The 13,402-nt window shown below is 37.4% G+C and overlaps 1 protein-coding gene across 1 annotated transcript in view; it reads right to left on the bottom strand.

Moving 5' to 3' along the window:
• The window catches only part of CNTNAP5 (contactin associated protein family member 5), a 252,770-nt gene that overhangs the window by 96,937 nt on the left and 142,431 nt on the right, over window positions 1–13,402 (bottom strand). Inside the window, exon 11 of the mRNA XM_015868834.2 lies at window positions 7,671–7,777. Within this exon, the coding sequence (XP_015724320.1) occupies window positions 7,671–7,777 (107 nt within the window). The remainder of the gene's footprint in view (window positions 1–7,670; window positions 7,778–13,402) is intronic.

Below are 13,402 nucleotides of genomic sequence, written 5' to 3'. Positions count from 1 at the left end.
GCCATTTAACAGTCAACTTCAAACTTCTGAGTAAAATTATCTTCAGAACTCATTTTCTAACACCTGCATCAAGTGCCTTTATGGTCAGCACATTCATGAACTCTCTGCTCCGAAAAGTCATATCCTTCTTAGCTCAGCTCTGCAGTTGAAACTTCAAACTTAATGCAATATGCTGTGAGAGCCTGACTGGTTTTAACTGCAAGCAATTTCATCAGCATTCACTCTGAAGTATCTGAAACCTGTTAATCCAGCTGTTCTAATTATTGTCTTTAAACCAGAAGAGATTGTATCCCCACTGTGCTGCACTAACAGCAGACATCTGAGCACAAATCTCTGCAAGGTCAAACTTTTCAATTGTTTCCAATAAAAGATGTTTCTATCCAGTTCTGCTCTGACAACCTGTTACTGTATTGAAACTTGATCCTAATCTTACTTTTGCCCTCAACAGTTTGTCTGCAGTCAAGTTAGCCTTCACTAAGCACACGTTTGCCGTTTTGTTACCGAAACAAACAGCAAACCAAACTCCTTGTAGGTAAATCTTTAACATAATTCCTTAGCACTTTCCTCTGTGCCAGTGTTCCTAACTTACAAAACCTCTCTCCCAGACCACTTTCACCTCATTTTCCATCCCTGATTCTATCTTGGCAGAAGAGAAATCTGTTTCTTGTGCAACATATTTAAAGCCTCCTCTCTTCAGTGAAAGAACTATCCAGTTATTCACACCTGTGGGTGCTGGACCCATTGCAAATGTTGAAGCTATACCTGGACTTCAGTTTTACCATGGGAGGCTCGGCAAGGTAATTCACTCTCCTTCACCCACACAAATATTACTGACAAAGGATAAAACCCAAACTGTGAACTCCAAATCACAACCAATTCTTTTTATCAGAGAACTTTGGGTTGCACAGGTTATGACTACCAAAATGGGTCCTGTGGTATTGATCTTTCTAGATGGAATTCTCATAATCTAATAAAAGCAGCTGATAATTTTCAATTACTCAAAAGGAGATTACATTTTATGGCGCTATAATAAGTTAAATATGACTAAAGAATGTTATTTCTTGATGTCATTGGTATAAGCTAACATTGTTCAGTCCTCAGGTAGAATACTGCAGAGATGCATGCTGTTTTTACCACACCTAACAACTGCACAATCATGAAATACCATAGACAGAATACATACTGGCGGATCATTTGAGAATCATTTCATTACTTCATAATACTTTGCATCTTCAATGCAAAAAGTAAAAATAACTCTTAGAATAGCCATGATTATAACATAGTCTCAAGTGAAAAAAATTTTTTCTCCTAAGAACAGAAAGTCCAGTAAGATCAGAGGTTCCTGTTTGCATATGCAACCATCAATGACCTGACCTCGGACAAGCTGATATGCACAAATACTCACCACAAACTGAACTGAACATTCTCAAAATTCTCAGAGCTCCTGGGAGACAGACTGAAGATGGCTATTTCACCCTCTGCTTATACACCTCCAAGCCTGACAAATTTGCTCTTGCAGGCTCAGAATAATGAGTATTCAGTCACAGATTTTTCTAAATAACAAATCAACTAAGCACTGTGCAATTGGAGGTTTCTTCTATTCTCATTTCAACAGCAGAGGGATTTGTACAGGCTATGAATTCTGGGAATGGTTGTTATTGTTACCCCTATAACACAATTGGCTTGTTAAATGCCATAAAATGAAATTTATACTCGCCAGAACTGGATTTTGACAGCTCTGCTATTGACAGACTAATGCAGTCTCCACTCTGATGTGCACAGACAACAGATGGTTTATTTTACCTTTTAAAAATATGTATTTACTCGTCTGATAAATAACGTGTTATTTCCACAGATAGCTTTAAAAAGACTTCTACCAAAATGTCGCCTGAATGGATGTTGGGAAGGCAACCTTCCATTACATATGGTATCACACCATTTTCTATAATTCAAGTGATGGCTGCCCCTGGCCTTGGGTAGGGAAAAGTCAGGCAAGCCCATCCTCTGTTGCTTCCCCACTGAGGCTTGAAGGCAGCTGTGTCAGACTCCTGCCCTCTGCAGCCTGTGGCTGATGCAGGGTGACCTGCATGTCCTGGGAGTGCACTGGGAGTGCAATCATGGAAGCCCATGTTGTTAAGAGCAATGTTGGAGGGAATGTAAATATTGAAAACTTGCAGGACACCAAGCATAGCCTTTCAGCCTTATTCTTAAAAGTACTGGCATTCAAAGGGTCATAACCATGCCTGTCAAAGACAGCCTTCAAATGGTACTGACTCAGTCTCCTACATATTCTGATCTGCAGTCACAGCCCAAAGTTTCTATATTATACAAAATAAAAAGTTTTGGTTTTTTTTAAACAAATGCTACTGAGAAACGCAGATGTACAACTCACAGATACACAAACTGAAGGGAGAACAATAACAAGACAGTGTCTTACTACAAAATAAACAATGAAAATTCATATGTCAGAAGCATGATGTGAACAAAAATATGCAGGAACATGAAGTACTGTACGAAAGGCTTGTTATGAATATTAAACTATTTTTTTTTTTCTTTTCAGTTAAAGAACAGTAATGTTTTTTAAATACACATGGAAAAATATATGTCCAGAATCTCTGACAGGACAACTGGCTCCTCAGGACACATAAATTACATGACCAGATTCACTGTTAGACATCTGGCGGATTGAAGTTCTCTGAATTTTGACTGCCCAATGAGTGAACTGTGTAAACATCTCCTGGCTTTGAAACACAGGAGAATTACAAAATCCAAGGCTGGCTCTTTAAGATGCAATTGCAGGGCTGCCAAGGATCCGGCTGAAGTTATATTAAGCTCTTCAGATGAAAATTATATATTCAATAAGCATATTAGTATTAAAAAATACATTTTCAAAGCCTGAAGTTGTGTTACATTTATGTCATTATCAGCGACTTTTTGACATTTCCATTATTAGATGGATCTTTCCTCCAGCAATTACCTAGGCCAGTAAGACACATGCCTGTATGTGCAAAATGGATCACAAACCATAGCAAACATCTAGAATTAAATTACATTTTGTTAATTATCACCTTGCAAAGCTGTGGGACATGTTGTCATCCACAGAACATGAAGAATAAAACCATTATTTTGTATTTCTCATCATCCTTTATATCAATGTTCAGTATTCTTTGGAATACAAAAAGACTAAAGGTCATCTTGAAAACTGTCATACATAAAAATAACAGAAATACAGAAGGAGAAAATGAGGCTTTGTTAAGGAGTAACATAAGTCACAGAAAGAGGAGATTACCAATCATTACCTTGCAATAAAGTGATAACAGTCTGTATCTCAGGGCTATTTTAGACTGGTCTATTGCTTTCTCTGTCACATGGTAATTACAACCAGATTTAACAGCATGAAAGAGATGACTGTTCAGGTTTTAAAGCATGACCTTTCAATTAAAATGTTATCTATACACCTACAATTCACTTCTCTGTTCCTTTCTCTCTGTATACATACATTCCTGTAACTCTGATCTAGTGCCTATTGCTTGCCTAAGGTAGGAGAGCCTCCAACTAGAGCCAATAGGCCAACTGGCACATTTCAGAGGTGGTTCCTGCCATGGACACCCTGTCATACAATGCAACTGTATGCAGTCAAATTCTCAAAATAGCTTGCTCACTCTGTTACAGAGGTGAGACCACTAACTTAGATTAGATATCACAATACCTGAGAGCAAAAACTAAATGAGTTGAACCCTACCCAAGCCTTTTCCCTACACTGTTTGCTAGGAGCAGTGTTTCTATCTAACATAGAAAAGCAGAAAATGAAGTTTACATTACCATATTCTGCCATGGTTCGCGCATGTGGCAATGAACTCCAGTAGCTGACAGATCAGTCGGCTACACACCTCACAGTACAACTAGGAAAGTGTCTCTAATTAAGCTTTTGACACAGCTAATCTCCTAACCTATGGAAATGCAAGCTGGGCAAAGCACATTTAGGAGATAAATCAGAAATAAAAACCAGGCATTTTCCAGGCTTGAAACAAAGACTGTATGCTCAAAGCACTGTCTTAAGCCCAGATCAGCTCAAGAAGGAGAAAGCAAACAGTAGTTTCAAATAAATAAATAAATCATATCCTTTCTTTCTAGGATATAGATTATGTACCTTCCGGTATACCTGCAGACTGGATGTTATTCCCAACAGAGGCAGAGAAATCAAAGCACAGTGAAACTCATAGATGAGCATGTCACACAGGTTTATTCCCTGATTTCTTATCTCCTTACACTGAGCAGTGAAATGAGTACCTGGGGAAAGTCAGCACAAGTTCCATGTTCCCCATTGAACTGCATGTCCACATAATTGCCAACCTGTGCAGTGGCAAGCTGGCACGGAGACGTGAATTCCATTGGAAGCTGGACGAATGAGAGGTAAGTTCAAATTCTTTTCCTCCACTGGAGAGTAAGGGGATGGGTAAGACATGGAAGGTGTTGGTGAATATTCCACATGAAAACTCATGAAGGAGAATTAGCAGTTACTAAACAGAGAAATGGATTTATGCATAAGGCAACAAGCTGCACAAGCAAACAGCCCATCTTCACTCTCTTCCTATATGTTACAGAAATCCAAAAAAATGCTAAAGGATTTTAGCATTTTTATTATCTGTTTAGACGGTTTAATTCAGACAACAGGAGAAGAGAAGCAGTCTAAATGACACTTCAAGGTGAAACATGTCTGATGCAGAATAGCTATGTAAAGGTACATGACCCTACACCCTTTTCTTGGTGGCCCCTCATCTCGATAAGGTGGACTGCCATACCTTCTGTAACTGTTTAGAAGCTATGACAGACATAGTCTTGTCCCACTTATCTGGCATGGTCATGCAAACACTGTCCCAGTTGTGTCTTCTATCAGAACTTACTGTTCTGTCCTGCCGCTGTCTACTCCCCTTCTTTTGTGTCAAAGGCAAACTATTTATCCTTGCTTTTCACAGCATATTACCAACCAGTCTACCTGTCATGACTTTAGCATTTGCCCTGTCAGAAACGTCAAGACTTCTCTGACCCCAGCCTTATATTTGTCAAACAAACGTATTATTTGCTTTCTCCCATGTAACTCTTCCATGCCTGTGAGCACTCCATTTCTTTCACTTTTTAATATACCTTATTACTTTTTGCCTACAAGTAATAATTATGTACCTGGTAGACTAAAATCACTGCACATGATGCTGACGAAGACTTTCTGATACTCCATCAAATGCACCAGGACATTTTCTTTCCTCAGAAATGTAAAGCACAAACTCCCTGGACCAGGGATAATCTATAATATCAGCTGTTCCTCACACTGGGATACAGTGGCTCCATAAATGCTTGGAAGAAACGACTGAGAATGCTTATTTAGTGACCACAAAATATATTACACAAAACTTTACAAATCAAGACATACAGTCAAGGTCAATATATCTTCAGATATTACTTCTTAAATGGTAAGGCCCCCCAGTCTGAGCTAATAGAACATAAATCATTTAATTCTGATTTGTAAATATGCATGATATTGTTCTTCATGAAACCAAGCTTGCCTTCTCATACCAGTGAGAGGTCAAAATCACACTGATGCAACTCCAGAAGAGAAGAAATCCATCTGACAGTGAGACCATTCATACTATTTTTGATTTGCAGCCAAATGCCATTAAATTATTTCCACTGCTTCTGCACAAACTTGTGTCTGAAGGGCAGTTTTGTATAAATAATAAATTTAAAAATAAAAATGTTACTAGTTCAATTTCAGGCCTGTAAAATTAGAACCTGTTGAGATAATGTTTTAAAACTTAAGAAATTAGATGCTTACATTTGATATAACTATACTGAATTACAAGACTGGAGGAGTTGCCTGTACAGTGAGGATATTCCAGAATTATACTGTGATCAGATCTGAGGCTTTCATTCACTCTGCTACAAGCTACTCCTGTATGTCAACCACTATCAGCTAAAAGCGATAATGTCTCTTGTTCTGTAGGTTTCTTATCTGCAGCCAGCATTTGCCCACCAGCTTTGAAATGGTTTCATCACACATCTCAAGCAGATGAATGCATTCCTCCAGTTTAATGTTGCTGTTTATCAGTGTTGCTTAGTTTACAGGACTGCTGGCTCCACAATCCAGCTGGAATCAAATTAGTTGCTAATATGGTTGTAAATAAGCTCAGCAGCTGAATAGCCGTACATTGCATGTGCACAGCTTGATCTGCTGCAAAGTCTTAACATCATAGATCTTCCCGAGAAATTTTTCAGAGTAGTTTTTACAACAGTAAACTTTAAATAACTGCAGGTCTCTGTGTGCCTTTGGGAGATGAGGGAGAGCACAAACATGAGTTCACAGAAGTAAGAGTCTTTCTTTACTAACTCCATAGAAATGTTTGTTGGGAAAACTAGCCATGAACCAGTCCTCTGGAATAAACAGATAATCTCCTTCTTCAGACACAAGCCACAGCAAGCTCACACGCTTTTTGGAAGAGCAGGAATATTGGGGAAACAGTAATCCCTCTTTTCTAAACTACTAACTCATCATTTTTCTTCATATCCTTATCTGACTTGGTATAGTGCAGATGATGTCTGCAATACTTCACTTCCTTTGTGCTCTCAACTTGGAAGGCAAATCTATGAATAGACCTCTTAACTATCTCTTCCATTTACTCTAGACTCCACACCACAAATGATGTCATTAATTAGCAAATCATCAGAATCTCCACAATTAGAGTACAGTTGCCTATATTCTTAGCTTCCACTGAGTATCTCCTCTTACCAGTCTCACCCTATCTGCCACCTGAGTGTTCAGCAAACACGTGGAGAGTTGTGATGCATTTGATACATTTTTTAAAGCCTTCAATCACCTTAATACTCATTGCTGTGGATTTCACTAGCTGCATGCTTCATGTACTGCCAGCATTTCAGATCCTGTATCCTTGCTAATAGCAGCGGTCTAAATCATTCAGCAAATTGCTTTCAACATGAGCTTCAAGATAACCTACAGGAGAGATGGCACATATACCCTCCATTGGCCTACACATTGGTGCAAAATAACAAAAGAAGATAGACTAACGAAAAGCAATTAATTGTTATAGCATATATTCATTACTGGCTGAAAATCCCAACAAGAGATTACAATCACCCAGCTTAGCCTAGCTAAATTTAACAAAACATAGAGCCATAGAATTGCTCAGGTTGGAAAAAACTCTCAAGATCATCAAGTCCAACAGCAACCTATCCATACTACCATAACAATCCTTCGCTAAACCATGTCCCTGAGCACCACATTTAAATGGATTTTGAACATATTCAGGGATGGCGACTCAACCACCTCCCTGGGAAACCTATTCCAGTGCTTAACAACCCTTTCTGTAAAGACATTTTTCCTGATATCCAACCTAAACAGCTCCCCTGGAGCAACTTGAGGCCATTTTCCCTCATCCTGTCACCATTGAGAACATCTATTAACCAACATGTCTGTGAGGTAAATGAACACAAGATTCTCCAACTCAACGTACACAGTAGGAAATAACACGGAAAACAGTTAAAGTAATTAGGCTTTGTTTTCTCCAAAAATGATTACCACTCATAAAACTCCTCTCCGACTTGCATTCACTTTGACATACCAGTTGTATTAGAAACATTGAATATGTGGGTTTACTTACAATTATGACAGGTTGCCCCCATGTAACTTGTGTCATTACAGTCACAGTAAAAGGTGGTCCAGGACTGAGAGCATTTTCCTCCATGTTCGCAGTAGTTAGGCAAACATCTGATTAAAAACAGTTTTAAAGGGTAATTAATTATAAATATTTCATTCAAAATAATGTTTAAAAAGAAAACAAAAAACACACAAAAAGAACTGTCTCTCTTCCCCATTCAGGGATGAGTTTCCCAGAGCTGTATTGCTGTGTAGTACCTGAAATAATTACTTATTCCTCTGATCTTGGATTCACTTCAAACGCAAGCACTGAAGACAACATTATTTAAATTCAATAAGTGGGTAAAGATCACTCTCCAAAAAATATTCAACTTGTCCTCTACTCTCTAGCAATTAAAGTGCCACAAACTATCTGAGAACAGAAGAAGAGGACAAAAAACAGGTGAAAATGCTCCTGGAATCTTGTTTCAAAGAAGAATCCCCAGTTCCCTCATTAAACAGGGATTCATTATTGAAATTAGGCTGCATTACATTTAGTGATAACGCAAATGACATGAAAATCTCCAAAGTGAAAGGAAAAATATGCTTCAATTATGAGTTCTGCATTCTCTCTTCCTTGTTTTAGTTGGTATGCCTCCGAAGTATTATTGCAAAACAAATTATTAAAAGAAAGTGGCGTAGCAGCATGCAACTTGGGATGTGAGCAGAAACAAAAGCTGTGGGAGATAAATTCAGTCTCTAAGACAAGAGGTGAATGCTGATCTGAACAACAGCAGTATCAGTGCAGGCAGCGTAATAGAGTTACACCAGCCTACGTGGTAACAGAGCTTATTGCATTGTTCATCTTTTCTTTCCTTTTCTTATAGTTTTTTTGTTTTTTTTTTTCCCTCACTGTATATTAGATAATCTCTTTGACACTGTATGCTGAGTAACTTATTTATACCACTGATTCAATTGTGATAGGTGGATCAAAAACAGATGATCAATCCATCTCACACATGTCAGCATTTTATTACGGTCTGCTTGGCTGTAAATGGAAGTTCAAAATCTGTTTTATGGCCCAGATTTTTCAGCAATGTTAGTAAGCGACAATGTCCCTGAAACTACACAGGAGGCTCGAATCCCGGGGGTTGGACTCGATGATCTCTAAGGTCCCTTCCAGCCCGCACAAGACTGTGATACTGTGATACTGTGTGATTTGTACCAGCTGAAGACCTGACTTTCTTGTAGATGATCTCAACTCAAACAAACTTTTTTTTTTTTGCATTGTGTAAGTGCTTGTGTGTATACATATTTGTCTGCATACATGAGTCTGAGATTTGATCTAGAATTCAGATTTACTCAATCACCATTATACTGTCATATAATTACATGGATAATATATCATATGAAAGATTATTTCATTTTTATTATTGCTTAATCAATGCAGTCATTATTTATTATTCAAATATTAGAGACATAAGAAATTCAAGATGAAAATATGTTATTTATAACTATCAGTAACATCTATTGAGGCAGTTATAAGATATATTGCTTTTATAAAAATCAACTTCATAGCTTCCACTCATCACTGAGCTCAAATATAGAGCAAGGAAAGAAAAGGTAAATGTAGGCCTAGTTTTCCTGCTCATCAGGGAGTTTCTTGAAATGCTGTAAGGAACAGCTGGGTAAAAACTGTAATGTTGAACCTGAGCTGCACTGCAAGAGAAGGAAGAGCGTGCATCTAAAAGTCCAATCAATTTGTCTGTTTCTCTGTAGTAGATACCATTTCTCAGGATTTTTATTTAGACATTTCAAGAAACAGTCAAAAGGGATGAGCAAAGCTGTTGGTTTTGCTTGCCATGACAAGGCAATCTGAGAATGGTTTTCCAGTGGTATGTTGGGAAGTCATCTAGCCAGTGGTAACAGCTCAGGTAGCCCTTCTGCTGTTACATCTTGGCAATGGAGAAAAGATTAAGCTGTGGGTCATTTCTGAAGAAGCAAGGGCAGCCTATGGGATTTCACAGGGAGGACTGTCTGGTGGAAGATCCCTCAAAACAGCACTTTCCCATCTGCTTTTTCCTAGGGGCTGAAGAAGAAACACAATGGCTCAACAGCTCTACAGTGGCATATCTATCCATCTATCTATCTATCTAACCATCCATTCATCCTTAAGTTCTGCCTGGAAGAGAAATTTGCTCATGTTTGCACTTTGGTCACGCCTGCCTTTGCCCTCACCATATTGCCTTCACTTCTACCAGCTCTTTGTTGATAAACGTGCATTTATATCACTTGCAAAAGAGAAGTAGCAATGTTCACATCATAGGGATGCTGGAGACAAGAAATGGCTGATGTTTATAAAGCTCTACAGAGAGATAAAAATACCAGCAATATATTATCATCATAATTTACCCTACCAGTGTATGGGACAAACATATTTTCTGCCTATTTTTAAGCTATCTCTTAATAATTAACCCCACACAGTAGAGCTAATTACTAGTCATTTGTAGTTTGCCAAAGGCCCATATCAGAGGCTTAGCCACGTTTATTCCATTAAAACAACTTCCGTATAAAGGCTTAACAAAACTGAAGGTCACTTCTCATTTCTGTTTGTCTTATGAATGCAGATGCGCTCTCTCCCCCCAACAATGCATAACACACAAGTTAAACCAGCCATGTAAGCTTTTAATGATATTCATAAATTCACAATTAAATCTTTTTTATTCCTTAGTCTATTAGCTTTAATTAGCACCAACAATACTGATCTTGGTTTTGGTCAGATAACTAACCCTTCTAAGAGCTTATGAAACAAATTTCTTTGCAACTCTAATAATTACCATAATCCCATTCTAACCGAGCAGTTGTGTTCTCATTAGAAGCAAAATTTATCGTAGTTATTGGAGAAGTCCAAATTAAGAAATAGCTATGATTAAAATTAATCAAGACATGGATAAATCACAGGCTGTTTTATTTGCTTGTTGTTCTGGATCATTATGTTGGAGTATTCAAATACATATATATTTAAAGTATAGATTCATATTTGCATTTTAGTGGAATTAAGCAGTTATAGCAAAGATCACAGTGGTATCATAGAAGGTTTCATAGACAAAAATCTGCATCAAGCAGTAGCTCCTGACCTATTTGTAATTGAGAGGAGCACAGAAATTGACTGAATTTTTGTGAGCATGATAAATGGAACACTTTGAAATTTAATGACTTGCCTAAGACATGTTATGACAGTCCAGGGACTCTGATCTTCCAGATTCCAGATTAATTCATAGAATATCTCATGGTGAATGAATCTTATTAAAATAAATAAATGAATGAGACAAATAAAATGTTTCTGCCTTCAGTCAAGCGAGAAAACATATACGTTAGCCATCTGAGCAACAAGCAAAGCCTGCACAAAAACATTCACTACCCTTACATGAAACATCTCCAAAAATATATGTGCTTCTTTTGAATCCAAAAGACAAGCCACATAGATATGAGGAGGCAAAATTTGGTCCTTTATAGGAATGAGGAAGAAATAACAATGGCTAAATTACTTGAGTGGGAAGGCTGAAGGGATTCTACACATTCCTGCACTTGACTGGAAATAAAGCTGGTACTTTCAGTAAGCACCTCTCAGATTTTTTTATAGCCAGCACAACACATCCTGACTAAACAACTCTGTAACCCTTCCAAACAAAGAGGGGAAAAAAAGAAATAAATAAATAAAAAAATCTGAGAGGAAGAAAAATCCAGTATCACAAAAAGCCCCCCACAAAACCAACACACTTGACACAATACCCCCAATGTTAAAATACTCAGTTTGCATCATTTTGAGGCAACTCAGTAAAACTGTAACAAGAAAAGATACAAAAGTGAAAAGCATCTTTTCCAATGCAGCATTTCCTTTAAAGTGTTTGCAACTCCCATCCTTCCAGCTCATTTTCATATTTCAGGGGAGTGGCTATTTCACGTAAACTCAACAACATGGAATATTAACAGTGATGGCATGCACTTACAGTGAAACTCATGGCGTTACCACAACAATCTACTTTCACCCTTTGGCAGCAAAGAATTAATGCTTTACAGGTCTGTTTTAACTCAGTGCACATTCTCTCCTCCTTACTGTACTTCCCAACTTCTCTCTCTTCATTCAGCTTCAGAAAACTGTACTACTTCAAAAAACTGTTGTGGCTTACTTTATTTTTAAATTTTAAAGCCATTTATATTTTCTTCCCTAAATATATTAAACCTTAAGAAAAGTCAGAGCACAAAAAGAACAAGAGCAACATGAATAAAGGATTTTTCTTTTCCGTGGTAGAAGTCATCTACTCTACGACACTTAATAGACATAAAATTAACTAAAGAAGAGCATTTTGAGGTCATGTGAATAATCTGGTACAAAGAGTTTTTTTTCTTATTTCTGAGATTTACAAAAATTTAATGACAGAACTTTAAAAATATACACTTTCTATTGTTGGACAATTTGGTTCTCAGCTTCTACACTTGAATACTACCATGAGACCAACATTTAGAAGACCTGAAGTTGATGCTAACTGCCCCCAGGCACATCAGAACTGTGGGAAGAGGCTGTTCAGGGACTGATGGAAGTGCAAGGAAAAAAAGCCTATTATCCATGCTTAGATAAAAGGCATTTTTCAGCATTTCACTGCTTTGTTGTCAGAACACCTACACCTACATTTTTAATAGAGGTAAATGTGCTGACAGTTTGGCTTGGCATCAGCAGAAAGGTTTTTATATGAATAAATCTGAAAATTAAAAAAATAAAAATAAAAAAGACAAATAAACCATCCTGTACAGACAGCTGTTCCATTTAGAATTCATCATTTTACAAAGCAAAAGCAGAAAAGCCATCTGCAAAAATCAAACAAACAAATAAACAAGGACAGGGTATTTGACTATATATACATACCGCAGTTAGCCTTTAAAAGAGCATGGGGCTGCACACTGCATGATTAACAGTGAGAGCAAACACTACTTAGGTCCCCCTAGAAACTCAATGTCACGTTCCATTTGGATTCCAAAAGACACTTCAAAAGCCCTATATCAACCTTCCAGCTGCCTTCTTTCTACACAGGGGCTTCATTCAGTGACAAACCCTTTCTACAGCATTACTGGGGAAGCTTTCCACTTCCTATCAAAGACAAAAGGTAAGTATCTCCAACTCCACCATCTTCCTATAACTATATATATGGGTGACCATAGATACAGGAAGATATCTATGAAAGCTGTTCTAGTTTTGGTAATTAGCCATTACAGCATTTGCTAAACACATTTTACAGATCAGATTTTAGTTACCCTGTACTGACACCACAGAACTGAGATTTGAAGTCAACACATTTTCTCATTTCACATGGAAAAAAATAAAATAAATAGCCAAACTTATGTGGAAAAGAACGGGACTAAGTTAACATACAGTATGTGTGCAATTCAGATTCAGGAAATGAATACAGCATGAGTCTCAAGAACCTATTTTGCTCTGAAACGCAGTATACCTACAGTGCACCATTCATGGTCTCAAATCATTGCTTTCTGCAGATGGAGTTGCATGTATGAAACAGTCAGGTAAAACAAAAATCATTAAAATTTACTCCAAATAAGCAAAATCAATTCATTACATCAACCAAATAAACTCAATATTAACTTTCTTTCATATTATAAAGGACAGAAAATTGTCTCTTCTTCAGAGGTAGCAACTTACAGTGTAATTGCTTATTTTACTGAGAATTTCCTTGTATAAACATA

Source organism: Coturnix japonica, chromosome 7 (genome assembly GCF_001577835.2).
Source record: "Coturnix japonica isolate 7356 chromosome 7, Coturnix japonica 2.1, whole genome shotgun sequence".
In the NCBI taxonomy this organism is placed as follows: domain Eukaryota; kingdom Metazoa; phylum Chordata; class Aves; order Galliformes; family Phasianidae; genus Coturnix; species Coturnix japonica.
The sequence above is the reverse complement of the archived record's forward strand: the minus strand, read 5'-3'. Positions and strand labels throughout refer to the sequence as shown.